Below are 17017 nucleotides of genomic sequence, written 5' to 3' on the forward strand. Positions count from 1 at the left end.
GAAAGAACAAGGCAGAGTGGGTCTAACTGGGTAGCTTTTTCAGAGAGCGAGCACAATGGCTGTTTTCTGTGACATAGAAGTGTACGGATAACAGTAAGAAAGTAAGATTGTATTACCGGTCCATTATAGCTTTATTTATATTTCATTTATTTATATATTATTTATGTTTCATTTTTGGGTGTTGGATTGTGTATATTGGAACTTAAAAGGGGTAGAGAGCAATTCAGAGAATGGGTTCAGAACCAGATGTCATCGATTTGAATCATTGACAAAAGATTCAGAGAGAAGATGAGGAAGAATTTCTTCACTCAAGGATAGTTCAGATCTGGAATGCTTTACCCAAAAAGTTGATGGGAGCTGACTCCATAAATAATTTTAAAACGGACCTGGACAGGTACTTGGGGATGAGGAACTTACAGTTACGGACAAAAAGTGGGGATGCCCAACTAGGTCCTTCAAAGCGCCAGCATGGGCACAGTGAACCAAATGGCCTCTTTCTGTGTTGTAACTTCCTATAATTCTAACTTAAATGAACAAAGCTTTTAATCAGGCAAGCAATACCCCTTTCTAATGCAGGAGGCTTGCCAATGAGATTATCAATTCCTAAAGGCAACGTAATCATGTTAAAATGGGGATGGAAAAACAGTGCAAATACATAAATCATCTATAAAAAAGACATGTTTAACTAGAAAGAAAATCCTTTGAATATCGAAGTTTAAAGGGTACCCCAATTGTGATGTTTATGCTTAAAGATTTTATAAGGTAAATGAGCCAACTCACATTTACAAATAAATATAGTGACAGTGAATCAAAAAAAATTATTCAACTGGTTCTTTCAAAATGATAGCAAAATACAGAAACATTTATATGACACATTTATATGAGACACTGGCCACAGAGGGCATGCAACAAAGGTTCACCAGACTAAACCCAGGGATGGCGAGATTGTCCTCCGTGGAAAGGTTGAGGAGATTGGACCTGTTTTCTTTGGAGTTAAGTAGAATAAGAGGTGATCTCATTGAATGGTCCAAAATTCTTACAGGATTTGACATGATAATTGCAGGAAGGATGTTTCCCCGATTGTGGGGGGCGGGGAGGTGGGGGGGGGGTGGGCGCGGTCGGTCGACTACAACCAGGGGCAGCAATCTCAAAGTAAGAGGCAGACCATTTAGGACTGAGATGAGGAGGAATTTATTCAGTCAGAGAGTGGTAAATCTTTGGAATGCTCTACCCCAAAGAGCTCAGTCATTGAATATGTTCAAGCTAAGGTCAATAGATTTCTAGATACCAGTGGCATCAAGGGATAAGGGGTAGTACAGGGAGATGGTGTTGAGGGAGAATATCAGCCATGATCTAGTTAAATGGCAGAGTAGGCCTGAGGGGCCAAATGTCCTATTCCTGCTCCTATTTCTAAAAGGTCATGCTTAATCCATATCCCTCTAATACAAAAGCAAGATACTCAGATGCTGGAAATTTGAGTTATAAACAGAAAATGCTGGAAAACTCAAGAATTAACAGAGCTAACATTTAGAGTCAAATAACTTCTTCAGAACTTCCTGTTTCTCCACAGATACTGCCAGACCTGCTGAGTTTTTCCAGCATTTTGATATCAAGAAGCATTCCCTCACATAAAATCTTGTGGAAATTTGGAACTCTCTCCCAACAAGCTGTTGAGGATGGCGGCCAGTAGAAAATTTCAAAACTCAGGTCGATAGATTTTGGTTAGGTACGGGTATTAAGGATTATGGAACCAAGTCAGTGAAATGGAGTTGAGATATGGATTAAGCATGATTTATTGACCAAATGGTCATTCCTATGGTGCCAGAGACTGCATGCAGGACAGATTGGTATGTTCTTAACTAATTTCATAACATGCTCAAATTGGCAGAGCATTGTTACATTTTGAATGGTTCTTACCTAAATTACACCTGTCTTCTGGTTCCCCTGAAATATCTCCCCTGGATAAATTCTAGAATGTATTGCCTTGATCCTGAAGACTTATTGCTTTAATGTTTCTTTCTTATTTTTGCCTCCTTTGATATTTTAAATTTCACTTGGCTGTCAATGTTTTATCAATTACATTTTTAAGGTTTGTTAATGTCAATTACATTATTATGATCAGGAGAAACAGCTGATGGGTATTAATTGTCTTTGAGCATATATAACTCGGGGATACCTGGGGCACTGGGCAGTATGGGAGGAGAGCTGAACAAATCAATAAATCTCTCAATAAAGTAAAGCTCTGTGTATTGGATTCTGCTTCACCAGCCAGCTTGGATTGTGTTAACTGGTTTTCCTTGAAGTAATTGTTATGATAGTTATTCGCAGATTGCAAAATAATAAAAGTAAAATCAAAGACTTGCACTTATGTAATGTCTTTCACAACTTTCCAAAGCAGCTTGTTACCAATGATTTTTTTCAGATGTGTCGTCACTGTTGTAATGTTGGATGTTTTGCAGCCAATTTGTACACAGCAAGATCCCACAGACATCAATGAAGTAAATGACCAGATAATTAGTAATTTTGGTTGAGATATAAATACTGTGGGTGTCCTGCAGTGCAGTGGTAGTGTCCCCAACATCTGAGACAAAAGCTCTAGGTTTGTGTCCCACTCTGGGACTTGATGGCCCTGGAAGGTGTGTTCATAAAGCGGCCAAACAGGTTGGTGATCAATCTGCAAGCCCTTCCCGTAACCTAGAGCATGCAATAAGAGTAGGAAAGTCTCCTGGTCAGCCAAAACCTGCAGAAGGCAATAGCAAACCACTGCAGTATCATGTATAACCATGGATCAATGCATGGAGGTCCATGATCCCCAGTGCCCTCTCCTGAAGAGAGAGAGATAAATATTGTCCAGGACATCAGGGAGATCATCCTTGTTCTTTTTCAAAACCATGCCGCAGCTACTTTTACATTCACCAGAGAAGGCTGCTGAGGGTGCAGTGTAATATCTCGTCTGAAAGAGGAGTTCGCTGGTGTGTCAGCCTACATTGCGTGCTCAATTCTGTAGACACAAACCCACAATCTTACTCAGAGGTGAGGTGTTACCAACTGTGCCATGACTGTCTGATAAAGTTTCTTTTGAAAAAAATGTACAAAAAATACAAAGAAAGAAAACATGGAAATACTGGAAATCTGACATACGAACAAGAAAATACATGTTAAATACACACTAATTCTATAATCCAAGCATGGAACACAAGTAGGAGAATTGGGGTTACAGGAAAGTTCCTGACCCATGCTCCTTACTCAGCTGACAGAAAAAGGGGGCTTGTTAGAAGGAAAAAATACCAGACAACCTCAGAGCAACATGATTCATCAGTGCCAGCTGCGGAAGGGAATGCCACACACAAATCAGCCTCTACAGCAGACAATGTTCAATACAGAAGTGACATATTCCCTGGGGGTAACCCCATGATCCCCTGTGACAGACAGATGTCAGTCACAATGCACCCTATGACTGCAACTGATTAGTTGGGAGCAGAGAACAAAGCAGTTAAAGGAAAGAATCATTCTTCAATTTTGTACTTTGATGTTTTCTGTGCTTATTTCATTAGTGTTTGTAATTAATTGTTGGACCTGGAAATAAACTGGGCACCATGATGATGTCCATCTACTAGTTCCTTTATCCAAGCATTATTGACTGGGTCACCTGGGCCCTAAGCTCTGAAATCCCTGCCTCAATGGAGGGGAGGGGGGGGGGAGCGGGGGAGGGTTGTGCCTGGGTGGAATGCTCTAGTCAGTGTGGACTCGATGGACCAAATGGCCTCCTTCTGCACTGTAGGGATTCTACGGTACCCTTTTCCACTTCACTCTTTTAAGAACCGCCTTAAAATTTGGCTCTGCTTTAATCTGCCGCCCTAACAACTAGTCGAGTGGTTGGGTGCCAAATGGTGACTGATTGCGCTCTTGTGAAGCGCCTAGGGACATGTTACTACATCAGAGGTGCCCGGTAAATGCAGGTTATTTTAGTGGGCGTGATAGGTAAAGGATGCAACCCTATATTGTTCTTGCAATTTCCAATGTTTTTAGAAATAAGGGGGGATGGGGAATAAAGGTTTGCCAGAAAAAGTGCCTTCAGTCGCAAAACCCTTTCTCCATAGCAACATTTCTGGTAAACAAACTTTGAAAGCTGGAATCAGGACTTTAAGTTAAAAAGGGAACAACATTCACTTTTTTGAAGTACTGTTACACACATTTCTCCTCCCTTCCCAATCGGTTGGCTCCTAGTCTGATGGCTCACAGCAGAAGCCCATCATTCTGTTTCTCGCCATGTGTCCTGGGCTCTTCCACCATGAGGGTCATCGCCCCTCCTATATCTGACGCCCCCCCCCCCCCCCCCCCCCACTTCTCCCCCCCCAACAGGAAGGGGGGTTGGAAAGGCTCACCTCACCTTGCCCAGGGGGAGCTGCGGCGTTTCAGTACAGAAGTTGCTGATCTTGTAGGCAATGAGGGTGCAGGGGAGTCAAGAGAAAGAGAAAAGGGCGAGAGAGGGAAAATGATTGCTGGTTAAACTATAAAGAGCTTCTGGAGAGGAAGTTCTTAATGAAAAGGCAATTGTCCCGAGCTTGAGAACGCCTCTCGCTCCACATTCAGATGCATTCCCATTCCGATACACTCGAGGAAATCCACCTGTTTAAATGTGTGTGGCACATTTCCCAGTTTCGTGTTTTCATTGCTGCAATTATTTTTTGCGCCCTAATTCTGAAACTCAGCAGAGTGACGGCGACTCTGTTCCGCAGCCGCGGTTCTAACAACTTGTCAGTGACTTTCTTAGAAATCTTAGAAACACTACAGCACAGAAAGAGGCCATTCGGCCCATCGAGTCTGCACCGACCACAATCCCACCCAGGCCCTACCCCCATATCCCTACATATTTTACCCACTAATCCCTCTAACCTACATATCTCAGGACACTAAGGGGCAATTTTAGCATGGCCAATCAACCTAACCCGCACATCTTTGGACTTTATAGTCATACTCGCCCGGGCAATGGTTACCTTACCCATAGTATACACACACACACATACACACCCTTACAATCGCACCGTCCACTCAGAGAATCCACAACAGATATCTTATCACACAGTCCCGGCTACACCCTCATAATGCCAGTCCATCTTGCACTTAACTCCGCTTAACCACGTCTCTGACCCACTAACGACTCTGTCACTGCCAGGCACATCCTAAATCCATATCACACAGACCCCCAAATAAAATCCATATCAGACAATCCCTAACGTAACATCTATATGCTCTCTTAATATATTATCCATACCATTTTGCCCGTAACGAATTCTGTCCCTCACTACATCACATAGAATTCCGACCCCAGTATATATCATATTGACTCTAATATATAGCCCACACCATTCTGACCCGAGCATAAAATCTATAAGACACTGTCCCTAACACATAGACCATGACATTCTGGCCCTGGCATAATACCCATAAAACACTGATTCTAATGTATAGCCCATGCCATTCTGATCTTAACATAAAATCTATAGCATTCCGAATCTCCCAATCTGTGCCATCTAATCTTGCCACAGATATGACACTGGCCTTAATATAAACCCCGTAACACATTGACACTGTCACAGTGACCCTACCACAAAGTTCCGAACATTTCGCCCATGCGAAATTCACCCTGCACAGTCATCCCAATTCGTGCGGGCGGGACTCGGATTGAGACCCACAGAACAAGCAGCGCTCGCTGACTTACCCAGGAAAGACAGCAGGTAAAGTGAGCGGAGGTGGCGACCGACTCCCATCGATATTAAACCCATGCCTCTGGTAGAGCGGGGGTGCCGAGTCTTGCCTCTTCCCTTCTGCCTCGCCGTCCTGTGTGTGTGTGTCTGTGTGTGTGTGAGAGAGAGAGGGGAGGCTGTGTGTCCTGATGTTCCTCTGTGCGGATGGAGAGACCGGTCGCTACTGCAGCCCCTGGTGAGTGTTTCACAGTAAAGGGCTCTTTTACCAGTGATAAATCATATGACTGGCTTAATTTAATCCGACCCTCACCAAACAAAAATGAAAGCCCTCAACCAGAACTGAATCATTCATCTTCTTGTTCTGTCCCAACTCTTGAGAGACACTGGCTGTGAATTAAAGCATTCAGCTCTTAAATATTCCTCTTGTACTTGAACCAGCAAAAGACTGCCTGTACTTCACATGTTGATGACCATCCCTTTAAACTGATAGGAGGAGCCAAGTCTTAGCATTATCTAGTGCTGGATTCCAAAAACTTTGTATTAATGATTCACACTCAAGCCAACTGGATGGAATGGTTCAAATTTAATCACAAATCTCGAGCTTAAACAACACATTTCCCCCTCCAATCTATAAAACCGGTATTTCACAGTGATTGTGGATACCTGTCTCCCTTGTATCTATCAGCTGGATCCCCCCCATATAGATGCTTAGCAGTGACTCCGGTGTACATAGGTTAATACATTGAAGCCAGATTGGTTTGTTAAAGGTAAGTAGCGTCTGACTAACTTGCTTGTGCCAGAGGGTGGATAAGTAGCGATGAGCAACTGATGTGTGTGTGTATATAAACTTTCAAATGGTGTTTGATCAAGTATCATACAGTAGACTTATTAACAGAAATAGTCTATGGGGTTGAAGAGGCTGTGGCAGTGTGGATGCAAAATTATCTCAGGGACAGGAAACAGAAATTGATCATTGATCCAGCTAGAGAAGTATTTAATGGTCAGACTGGTGGTCATATGTTGGACCCCAAGGGTCTGTCTTGCTTTCACTTTCTCTTCCATTCTGACCCCAGCACAAAATTTTTACTACACTAATCTTAGCATATAGCCTTCTGATCATGCCATAAAATCTATACTACATTTTACTACAGTAAGAAAGCCCACCGACACCTCCATTTTCTCAAAAGACTAAGGAAATTTGGCATGTCCACCACGACCTTCACCAATTTCTACAGATGCACAATAGAAAGCATTCTTTCCGGTTGCACCACAGCTTGGTATGGCTCCTGCCCTGATCAAGACTGCAAGAAACTACAAAGGGTTGTGAATGTAGCCCAGCCCATCACGAAAACCAACCTCCCATCTATTGACTCTGTCTACACTTTCCGCTGCCTCGGAAAAGCAGCCAGCATAATTAAGGACCCCATGCACCCTGGACATTCTCTCTTCCACCTTCTTCCGTCAGGAAATAGATACAAAAGTCTGAGGACACGTGCCAACTGACTCAAGTACAGCTTCTTCCCTGCTGCCATCAGACTTTTGAATGGACCTACCTTATATTAAGTTGATCTTTTTCTGCACCCTAGCTATGACTGTAACACTACATTCTGCACCCTCTACTTTCCTTCTCTCTTACGTACTCTATGAACAGTATGCTTTGTCTCTATAGTGCACAAGAAACAATACTTTTCACTGTATCCCATTACGTGAGACAATAATAAATCAAATCAAAACAAACCAAAATCAACTCCACCTCAGAGTCTTGAGTGCATTATTCAGGCTGACCATCCAGTGCACCACTGACTAAAAGAGAAAATGCTGGAAAATCTCAGCAGGTCTGGCAGCATCTGTAAGGAGAGAAAAGAGCTGACGTTTCAAGTCCAGATGACCCTTTGTCAAAGCTAAAAAGCAAAGAAAGTGGGAGATATTTATACTTCAGGGGGAGCGAATGAAAGATGAGTCATAGCCACAAAACCAAGGGGAAAAGACTGCTAATGGCAATCCAGAGAGAAAATAAAGGGTGTGAATGGCCAAACGGCAGAGAAGCTGAAATCAGAGGGTAAGCTGTGACAGATGAAAATATGTGTGTATGTGTGGAAGGAGGGGGGGGTGAAGTTTATAAAAAGGGGGAGAGGGAAAACAAAGGGGGAGAAAAGGTAAGGAAAGGGAGGGATAGAGTGGGGGGGGGGAGAAAAATGAAGAAAGACAATAAAGAAATAAAAGGTAGAGAACAGTAAAAAAATTAAATAAAATGAAAACAAAGGGGTCGAGGTGGGGTAGAGCTAATCATCTGAAGTTGTTGAATTCGATATTGAGACCGGAAGGCTGCAAAGTGCCGAGCCGGAAGATGAGATGATGTTCCTCCAGTTTGCATTGCGCTTCACTGGAACATTGCAGCAGGCCAAGGAGAGACGTGTGGGCATGGGAGCAGGATCGTGTGTTAAAATGGCAAGCAACGGGAAGGTCAGGGTCCTGATTGCGCACAGATCGAAGGTGCTCAGCAAAGCGATCACCCAGTTTGCACTTGGTCTCTCCGATATAGAGGGGACCACATTGGGAGCAGCGAATGCAATAGACCAAATTGAAAGAGGTGCAAGTGAAACACTGCTTAACCTGGAATGAGTGTTTTGGACCTTGGATGGTAAACATGGAAGAGGTAAAGGGGCAGGTGTTACACCTTCTGCGATTGCATGGGAAGGAGCCATGAGTGACGGGACAGGTGTTGGGTATCGTGGAGGAGTGGACTAGGTTATCCTGAAGGGAACGGTCTCTGTGGAATGCTGAAAGAGGGAGTGAAGGGAAGATGTGTTTGGTGGTGGCATCACGCTGGAGTTGACAAAAATGGCGGAGGATTTTGCTTTGCATGTGGAGGCTGGTGGGGTGAAATGTGAGAACAATGGAAACTCTATCCTTGTTCTGGGAGGGAGGGGAAGAGGGTGAGGGTCATGGCATGGGAGATGGACCGCATGCTGTTGAGGGCCTTGTTGACAACTGTAGATGGGAATCCACAGTTGAGGAAAAAGGAGCACATATTAGAAGCTCCACTTTGGAAAGTGGCATCGTCGGAACAAATGTGACAGAGGCGAAGGAGCTGAGAGAAAAGGATGGAGTCCGTACAGGATGTGGGGTGTGAAGAGCTGTAGTCTAGATAGCTGTGGGAGTCAGTGGGCTTGTAATGGATATTGGTAGATAGTCTATTGCTGGAAATGGAGACAGAAAGTCAAGGAAGGGAAGTGTCTGAGATGTACCGGGTGAAGGTAATGGAGGAGTGGAAACTGGAAGCACAGTTGATTAATTTTTCAAGTTCTAGATGAGAGCACATGCTTTGTTATCACCTCTTTAATAATAGAGTCTATCATTGACCCAACTACTCATGCCAGGATAATCTGCTTATGTCCCTTGTTTCTTCTCTCTTCTTGCTTGAGAAATACAACTGCAGTGGGACTGCATTAACTATCTTCCAATCCATGGGGACCATTTCTAAATCGACAGAATTCTGGAAGGTCAAAACCAATGCATCCATTATCTCTGCGACATCTTGTTTACATTTAATGAGCTTGGCCTCCAAGTTACTTTAGCCAATTTGTTTTGCCAAGTCAGTAGGATGATTTGAAGTAAAGGTTATGATGGAGGCAACTATGTCCAGGGGTTCTGATTGCTTTTCATCTCATCAATTTTCCCAATACTTGTTTTGTACAAATATTAATTAAAGTTCCTCAGTCATTAGACACTTGGTTCCACATACTTTCCAATATATTCTTTGTAGTTCTATCAGGAAGGCAGAAATATTTGTTTAACATCTCTAACATTTCCTTATTTCCTATCTTGCCTCTGCCTATAAATTTAACTTTGATAACTTCTTCCTTTTTGCATGTTATTAAAATCTCTTACCATCAAGATTTCCCACTCCCCCACCCCTCCTTTAATTTTAAATGATGTGTATTTATTGAGAAATTTGTATTATTACTTTAGCCATTATCTATTCTAAGCCATTAATATTTACCACCATACCATTTAAATGAATCCCCCAGCAAACCTCAGTGCAGAAGGGGACCATTCAGCTCATTATATCGACACCTACTCTCTGAATGAGCAATTCGCCTAGTTCCATTCTCCTGCCTTCTTCCTGCAACCCTGCACACTGCTCCTTTTCCAATAACAGTCCAATTCTGCTTTGAATGCTTTGATTGGAGCTGCCTCCCCCATAATTTCAAGCAGTGCATTTCAGACCTTAACCACACGCTGCACAAAAAGGATTTTCCTCAAATTGCTTTTGCTTCTTTTGCCAATTTCTTTAAATCTGTGCCCTCTCATTCTCATTTCTTTCATGAGTAGGAACAATTTCTATTTACTTTGTCAGGCTTCTCATGATTTAGAATTTTTCTATCAGATCTCCTCTCAGCCTTTGCTTCTCCAATGAAAACAGTCCTAAATTTCTCCCAATCTATCTTCATAACTGAAGTTCATCCCTGGAACCATTCTCACAAATCTTTTCTGTACTCTCTCCAATGCCTTCACATTATTCCTATACTGTGGTGCCCAGAACCAGACACAGTACTGCAGCTGAAGTCTAACTAGTGTCTTATACAAGTTCAAAATAACTTCCTTGTTCTTATCTTTATGCCCCTATTAATAATGCCAATGATTCTACAAGCTTTAAGTGTTCTCTCAATTTGTTCTGCCACCTTCAATGAGTTATTTACAAATGCACCCAGGTCCCTCTGCTCCTACATCCCTGTAGAGTTGTACCTTCTATATTGTCTCTCCATGTTCTTTCTACCAAAATGAATTACTTCACATGTCTATGTATTGAACTGTATCTGATGTGGAGATGCCGTCCTGTTCTTGGTGTGCATGTAGATGGTGTAGTTCCTTTGTCTCGTCTGCTTGGCAGAGTTTCGCATGTATAAACTGTATCTGCCAGCTGTCTGATCATTTAACCAACTTGTCCTTTTAAAAGTCTACACTATCCTCCTCACAGCTTACGATGCCTCCATGTTTTCTAACGTTTGCAAATTTTGAAATTGTGCTCTTTATAGCAAGGCCATTAATATGTATCAGGAAAAGCAAGGATCCAAGAAGGGTCTCGGGGGGAATTCCCCTACAAACCTTCCTCCAGCCCAAAAAAATATCCATTAGCTTCTATTCTCTGTCGCCTGTCACTTAGCCAATTTTGTATTCATCCAACTTGTCACTGATATCTCCTCCATTGGGTTTATTTCGAAGACTTATTATGAAATTCTACAATGTAATAATCACTCTTTTCCAGAGTATCTTTTACTATAAGATTGCAAATTAATCCTGTCTCATTAGACAATACAACATTTAAAAATAGTCATTATTCAACATATTATTCTAGCAAATTGCCTCGAGTGCATTCTATGAGCTTGGCCTCCAAGTTACTTTAGCCAATTTGTTTTGCCAAGTCAGTAGGAAGATTTGAAGTAAAGCTTATTTATTATTCACAAGTAGGCTTGGGAGCAATGGCCGAGTGGTGTTATCGCTAGACTATTACCGTTTTGGGAACTCGGGTTCAAATCCCGCCATGGCAGTGGGTGGAATTTGAATTCAATAAAAAAAATCTGTAATTAAGAATTTGCTGATAACCATGAAACCATTGTCAATTGCTGAAAAACCCATCTGGCTCATGAATATCCTTTAGGGAAGGGAGTCTGCCATCCTTATCTGACCTGGCCTCCACGTGACTGCAGAGGCACAGCAATGTGGTTGACTCTCAACTGCCCTCGAGTAATTACGGATGGGCAATAAAGGCTGAAAAGCCAGAGAAGCCCATGTCCCGCGAATGAAAACGAAAAGCTTACATTAACACTGCAATCAAGTTACTGTGAAAATCCCCCAGTCACCACACTCCAGCCCCTGTTCGGGTAACACTGAGGGAGAATTTAGCATGGCCAAAGCACCTAACCAACATGCCTTTTGGAATGTGGGAGGAAATCGGAGCACCCAGAGGAAACCCACGCAGACACAGGGGAGAACGTGCAAACTCCGCACAGTGACCCAATCCGGGAATCGAACCCAGGTCCCTGAGGCAGCAATGCTAACCACTGTGCCACCATACTGCCCTATGACAGCCCCATAGGATTTTTGTTACATCCTCCTCTAATTTCCTGATTTATATTTTTTTCCCAACAATGCAATTCCTGTTAGGGACCCTATAAACTATTCCTTCCTTCTACCTGTGTTTTCTGCGCTTTGAAGGGGATAATCATAGACTTCCAGAGGACGCACAGACTAACAAAATGGGCAAACACTTGCCAGAGGAAACTTAATGTTCAGAGTGTGAGATGATTACATCTGCTAGGAAGAAGGGGGAGAGACAATATAAACTCATTGCTACAAGTTTAAAGGAGTGGGGCTAGAACAGAGAGACATGAGGGGGCATATGATTGCATTTTTTGCAGGTGGCAAATCAATTCAGAGGGCCTCTTAAAAAGTCAGAAGGAATCCTTATTTTATAATAGTAACATAAATAAGAAAAGCAAGAGACATCAGAATTTAGGAAGGATATCTAGGTCTTATAGAAAATGAAGATGTTATTGACTGTAATAGTGCTAGGATGAAAGCTACATGAGATTAAAGAAATTGAGCTGGTTCTCCATATAGCAGAGAAGTTTAAGGGGTGATATGATCTTTTTTTTTGATGGGGCAAGTAAGAAGAAACCTTTCCAGTGGCAGGTGGATCAGTAACCAGAGCATACTGATTTAAAATGATTGAAGTAGAAAAGACATGAGAAAACATTTTTCGCAAAGTCAATTGTTATGATATGGAATGCCTGGCCTGAAAAGGCAGTGGAAATAGATTCATTAAGAGTTTTCAATCAGGAATTGGATCAATATTTGAAAAGGAAAGAAAATAGCAGGCTATAGGGACAGAATAGGGGTGCAGAACAAATAGAGTGGCTGTTCCAAAGAGTCAGCACATGCATGATGGGTACAATGATCTCCTCCTGTGCCATACTGTCCTATGATAGTGTTATATATTTGTCATAACCCCCAGGAGGTCCATGGTTGATCTCTCTGTGAGGTTCTTTGAATATGAGTTTCCCTGGTAACAGGCAGTGGCCTGCCCAGCTGCAACTCATTACCTGAGCCTTTTGTAAGGCAGACCCAGGACTGGGCCTGCTGCACTGCAGTCTCAGGCTGGGACTAATGTGTGCACAGCGTGGTAATGGTTTTATTTTGTATTCTGTAATAAACTATGTTCCCTCCCAGTCGGGTTTCCTGAGTCATTATAATATTTAAGTGGTTGTATGATGGCTTTAAGAGTTTGTCACATGATTTGATAATGATGTCATTGCGGTATTTCCTGCCTTAGTTTCATTCTTCTATTCTGTGCGGGCAACAGTTCCTGCAATAAACCTGTTGCTGTTATTTTGAATCTCCGTGTGCAAACCACATCCTTTTCTTTTTGTTTAAAATCCGTAACTCCTAACATAGTTAGGACATTGCAGATTGTATGGTTATAACCATTTACTGTTTATATTAGAGTTTAGCAACCCCACATTGAACACTTTGCTCAAAATATCAATGTTTAACAATAATTGTGGACTAAATGTTCGCCATTATACTGGTGTTTAACAATAATTCCCGGTTGGATACTTTCCCTTCACATTGATGTTATTACTCTGGACTGAACACTCTTCCTGTAAGTCAGCACTATGGCACAGTGGTTAGCACTGCTGCCTCACAGCACCAGGGACCCAGGTTCGATTCCCAGCTTGGGTCACTGTCTGTGTGGGTTTCCTCCGGGTGCTCCGGTTTCCCCCCACTGTCCAAAGATGTGCAGGTTAGGTTGTTTGGCCATGCTAAATTGACCCTAGTGTCAGGGGATTAGTAGGGTAAATATGTGGGGTTACAGGAATAGGGCCAGGGTGGGATTGTGGTCAGTGCAGACTTGATGGGCCGAATGGCCTCCTTCTGCATTGTAAGGATTCTATGACAAGTCAGAACATGCTACTCTTCCCCTGGAGTAATTAACAATAAATATGGGCTAGACATTAACCTTGCTAAAATTGCTTTTTAATGGTAAATTCAGGCTAAACACGCTCACCTTAATAGTTTTATGTGAAATTAGTGCCAAAATGATATGCCAGTGCTGTGGAATGTTGGCCCAAATCTTCCAGATATGGACTGTAGACATGCATTGGGACTCTGTGAAAGTCTTGACTCTTTGACCACTGTGGGAATTGCCAGATAAGTTAATTCCTGATGGACAATTCGCCTGCTCCCTGCACCCCTCCATCAATGTCTCTGACTCTAAGCGAGAGGTGGAGACTTCAGACAGTTTGAATATGCTTACCTGGATAATTACCCAGGGAATGATGAAGAGTTTAAAATCTAGTCTAACTGCTGGGTAACTGCAAACCCAGTCACATCTCCTCCACAACCTGACCCAACTCCCCTCTCAACCCAATATGACCACCCCCTACTCAATGATTTGACAACTATCCCCAGACCTGACTACCACCTCACCCACCAACCTCCTCACCCATCTACGTCCTACCCACCTGTCACCCGACCCACCTCACCCATCTACTAACTCACCCACCTGCTACTGTGCCCATCTACCACCTCATCCACCTGCTCACATGCCCGTCCCATACCCACTTACCCAACTCATCCATCCTACGCACTTACCTCACCAACTCTACCCATTTATTGACTTACCTCACCTACCTACCCACCCTACCCGTCCACTTATTCATCCATTCGATTCTTCACCCATTCGCTAGCATTCACATTGGATCTTTAATTTTACCATGTGGCAGTGAGTGCTGTGAAAAGAGGGCGTGCCCTGTCTTCCCGCTAACTTCTCCCCAGTGATAAAGCTCTGTGAGGGACTCTGCGCTCCACATTTCTGGGGAAGATCAGGCTTGAACGAACCTGGAAGAAATGCGGAGTAGCATTGATTAGGGGAAAGGTTCAAATGGAGCAAGCAATCCAACAATAATTGCTGCTCCTCAGAAGGCCTGAGCCATTATGTTTCATGGTGCTTTGGGTGTAACTTGTTGCTGGTGTTAGTGTACCAGATCAGAAACCCCAAAGTATGTAATGAAGCCTGACTAGACCCCAACAGTTTATTTGTATTTTGGCATTAGAGTGGGGATAAGGTGTTTCATTCTAGGTGTGATTCTATTGACACACTAGGAAGCTTTTATAAAAACAAACTTTAGTTAACAATACAGTTTAACTACAACAAATCAATTAGCTTAACTTTTACCAATTGAAATATTTAAACATGACAAGATACAATTTTTAATAGCTAACCTATCTCTATTAGTTCCAATTTAAGCAATAGTCCCTTATAGACTTAAACTCCTCTTGAAAAACAGTTAGCAAATAGCACAGGCTTATGCGTTTTTATTTGTGTTAAGAAGTCTGACAACACCAGGTTAAAGTCCAACAGGTTTATTTGGTAGCAAACCCCACTAGCTTTCGGAGCGCTGCTCCTTCGTTGGATGGAGTGGAAATCTGCTCTCAAACAGGGCACAGAGACACATTTGTGTCTCTGTGCCCTGTTTGAGAGCAGATTTCCACTCCATCTGACGAAGGAGCAGCGCTCCGAAAGCTAGTGGGGTTTGCTACCAAATAAACCTGTTGGACTTTAACCTGGTGTTGTTAGACTCCTTACTGTGTTTACCCCAGTCCAACGCTGGCATTTCCACATCATTTCTATTTGTGAACAGTCCTAGAGCCTTTGAACACCTCTGAGGAGAGACAGAGAGAGACCTGTCTTCTGACAGCTCCAAAACAGCAGCCTCCAGAGAGAGAGAGAGAAAGACCTCTTGAACCAAGCAGAAACGAACTGTTTTTCCTTGTAAGGCTAAGTCCTCCCATTAGCACATAACTCTTGTCAACAAACCTAATCAAACAATACTCTGAAACTCCAGGGAAATAAACAAAAATAAACAAAAATGCATTAACTCAGATTAAAACAAACACCCCATTCGCTAAGATCAATTATTCTCCTGCATTCTCAGCATAGAGCTGCCTGGTGCAGACAAATTGGCACCATGTAAACAGACCTGAATTTTAAACATATCCCTTACAAAAAGCATGATGAAAATACATTTCTGAAAAGCACAGTATCATCACACTTGGAAATTCCTCAAGCTTTCATGCAGATTTAGTTAGTTTTGGGTGAATTTCCCTGGTTAAATCGCTGAATCAAGCTGTGACTCTACCTCCAAGTTTTCAATCTTTTTTTTGCATCTTCCCTCAACCAGAAAATACTCTTTGATCTATTTAAGAGTAGGAACCTTGTACAGTTAAAAGAATGAAAATGGGTTTATCATGAATGATAAGCATTTTTAATAAGAACACTTTGTCTATTACTAGACTGATTTAAAAACACAGAAAATAACTTGAATAAACTATGCTAAGGTGCATCATGTGCATCATTCAGTATATTTCCCAAAAAAAACTTTATTCATAAAATTTTTAAAGGTATATTACATAACAGTTCAAATTTGACATTACATAAAGTGTAATACTATTCAGTTTCTTTCAATTTGGTACATGAAGTGCCTCACCACACTTGTCATTACAAATTATATTTACAACATTTTTTACATTTTCATGTCAAATATTCACTGGTGCATACTGCTCAAGGGCTTTCTTTAACATAGTTTCCAATCTCTCAGCATGCACTGGCAGGAGGGACTTAGATATTGGCCTTTCCCCAATAGGTTCCTGCAATGTTACCCCCAAAATTTAGTGTGTCACTCAGCCTACAGTCCAGACCTTTGGAATGTGCCAGTCTCCAAGTTGGGTTCTCTATAGCTTGTTATGGTTCAAGTCAGAAACTCCAAAGTGTTTTATGAAACTCACCTGGGTCGTAAGTTTTGCAGCGTAGAAGACTGAGGGGTGATCTTATAGAGCTCTATAAAATAATGAGGGGCACAGATCAGCTAGATAGTCAATATCTTTTCCCAAAGGTAGGAGAGTCTAAAACTAGAGGGCATAGGTTTAAGTTGAGAGGGGAGAGATACAAAAGTGTCCAGAGGCGCAATTATTTTCACACAGAGTGTGGAGAGTGTCTGGAACAAACTGCCAGAGGTAGTAGTAGAGGGGGGTACAATTTTGTCTTTTAAAAAGCATTTAGACAGTTACATGGGTAAGATGGGTATAGAGGGATATGGGCAAAATGCGGGCAATTGGGATTAGCTTAGGGGTTTAAAAAAGAAGGGCGGCATGGACAAGTTGGGCCAAAGGGCCTGTTTCCATGCTGTAAACCTCTATGACTCTATCTTGAACTTGCCGAGGATAAGAATGAGATGTTTCACTTC

The 17017-nt window shown here is 42.3% G+C and overlaps 1 protein-coding gene across 3 annotated transcripts in view; it reads right to left on the bottom strand.

Moving 5' to 3' along the window:
- ltk (leukocyte receptor tyrosine kinase) overlaps positions 1–6145 on the bottom strand; it is a 183055-nt gene extending 176910 nt beyond the window's left edge. For 2 of the 3 annotated variants that reach the window (XR_013499992.1, XM_078233461.1), the window contains exon 1: positions 5723–6145. Coding sequence is in view for 1 of the 3 variants with exons in the window: in XM_078233461.1 (XP_078089587.1) it covers positions 5723–5786 (64 nt within the window). In the remaining 2 variants the exon portion in view is untranslated. Of the gene's footprint in view, positions 1–5609; positions 5684–5722 lie in introns of those variants that run through there. The other variant, XM_078233462.1, reaches the window with a different exon arrangement.
- Positions 6146–17017: the final 10872 nt, after the last annotated feature.

Source organism: Mustelus asterias, chromosome 18 (assembly GCF_964213995.1).
Source record: "Mustelus asterias chromosome 18, sMusAst1.hap1.1, whole genome shotgun sequence".
Taxonomy (NCBI): Eukaryota; Metazoa; Chordata; class Chondrichthyes; order Carcharhiniformes; family Triakidae; genus Mustelus; species Mustelus asterias.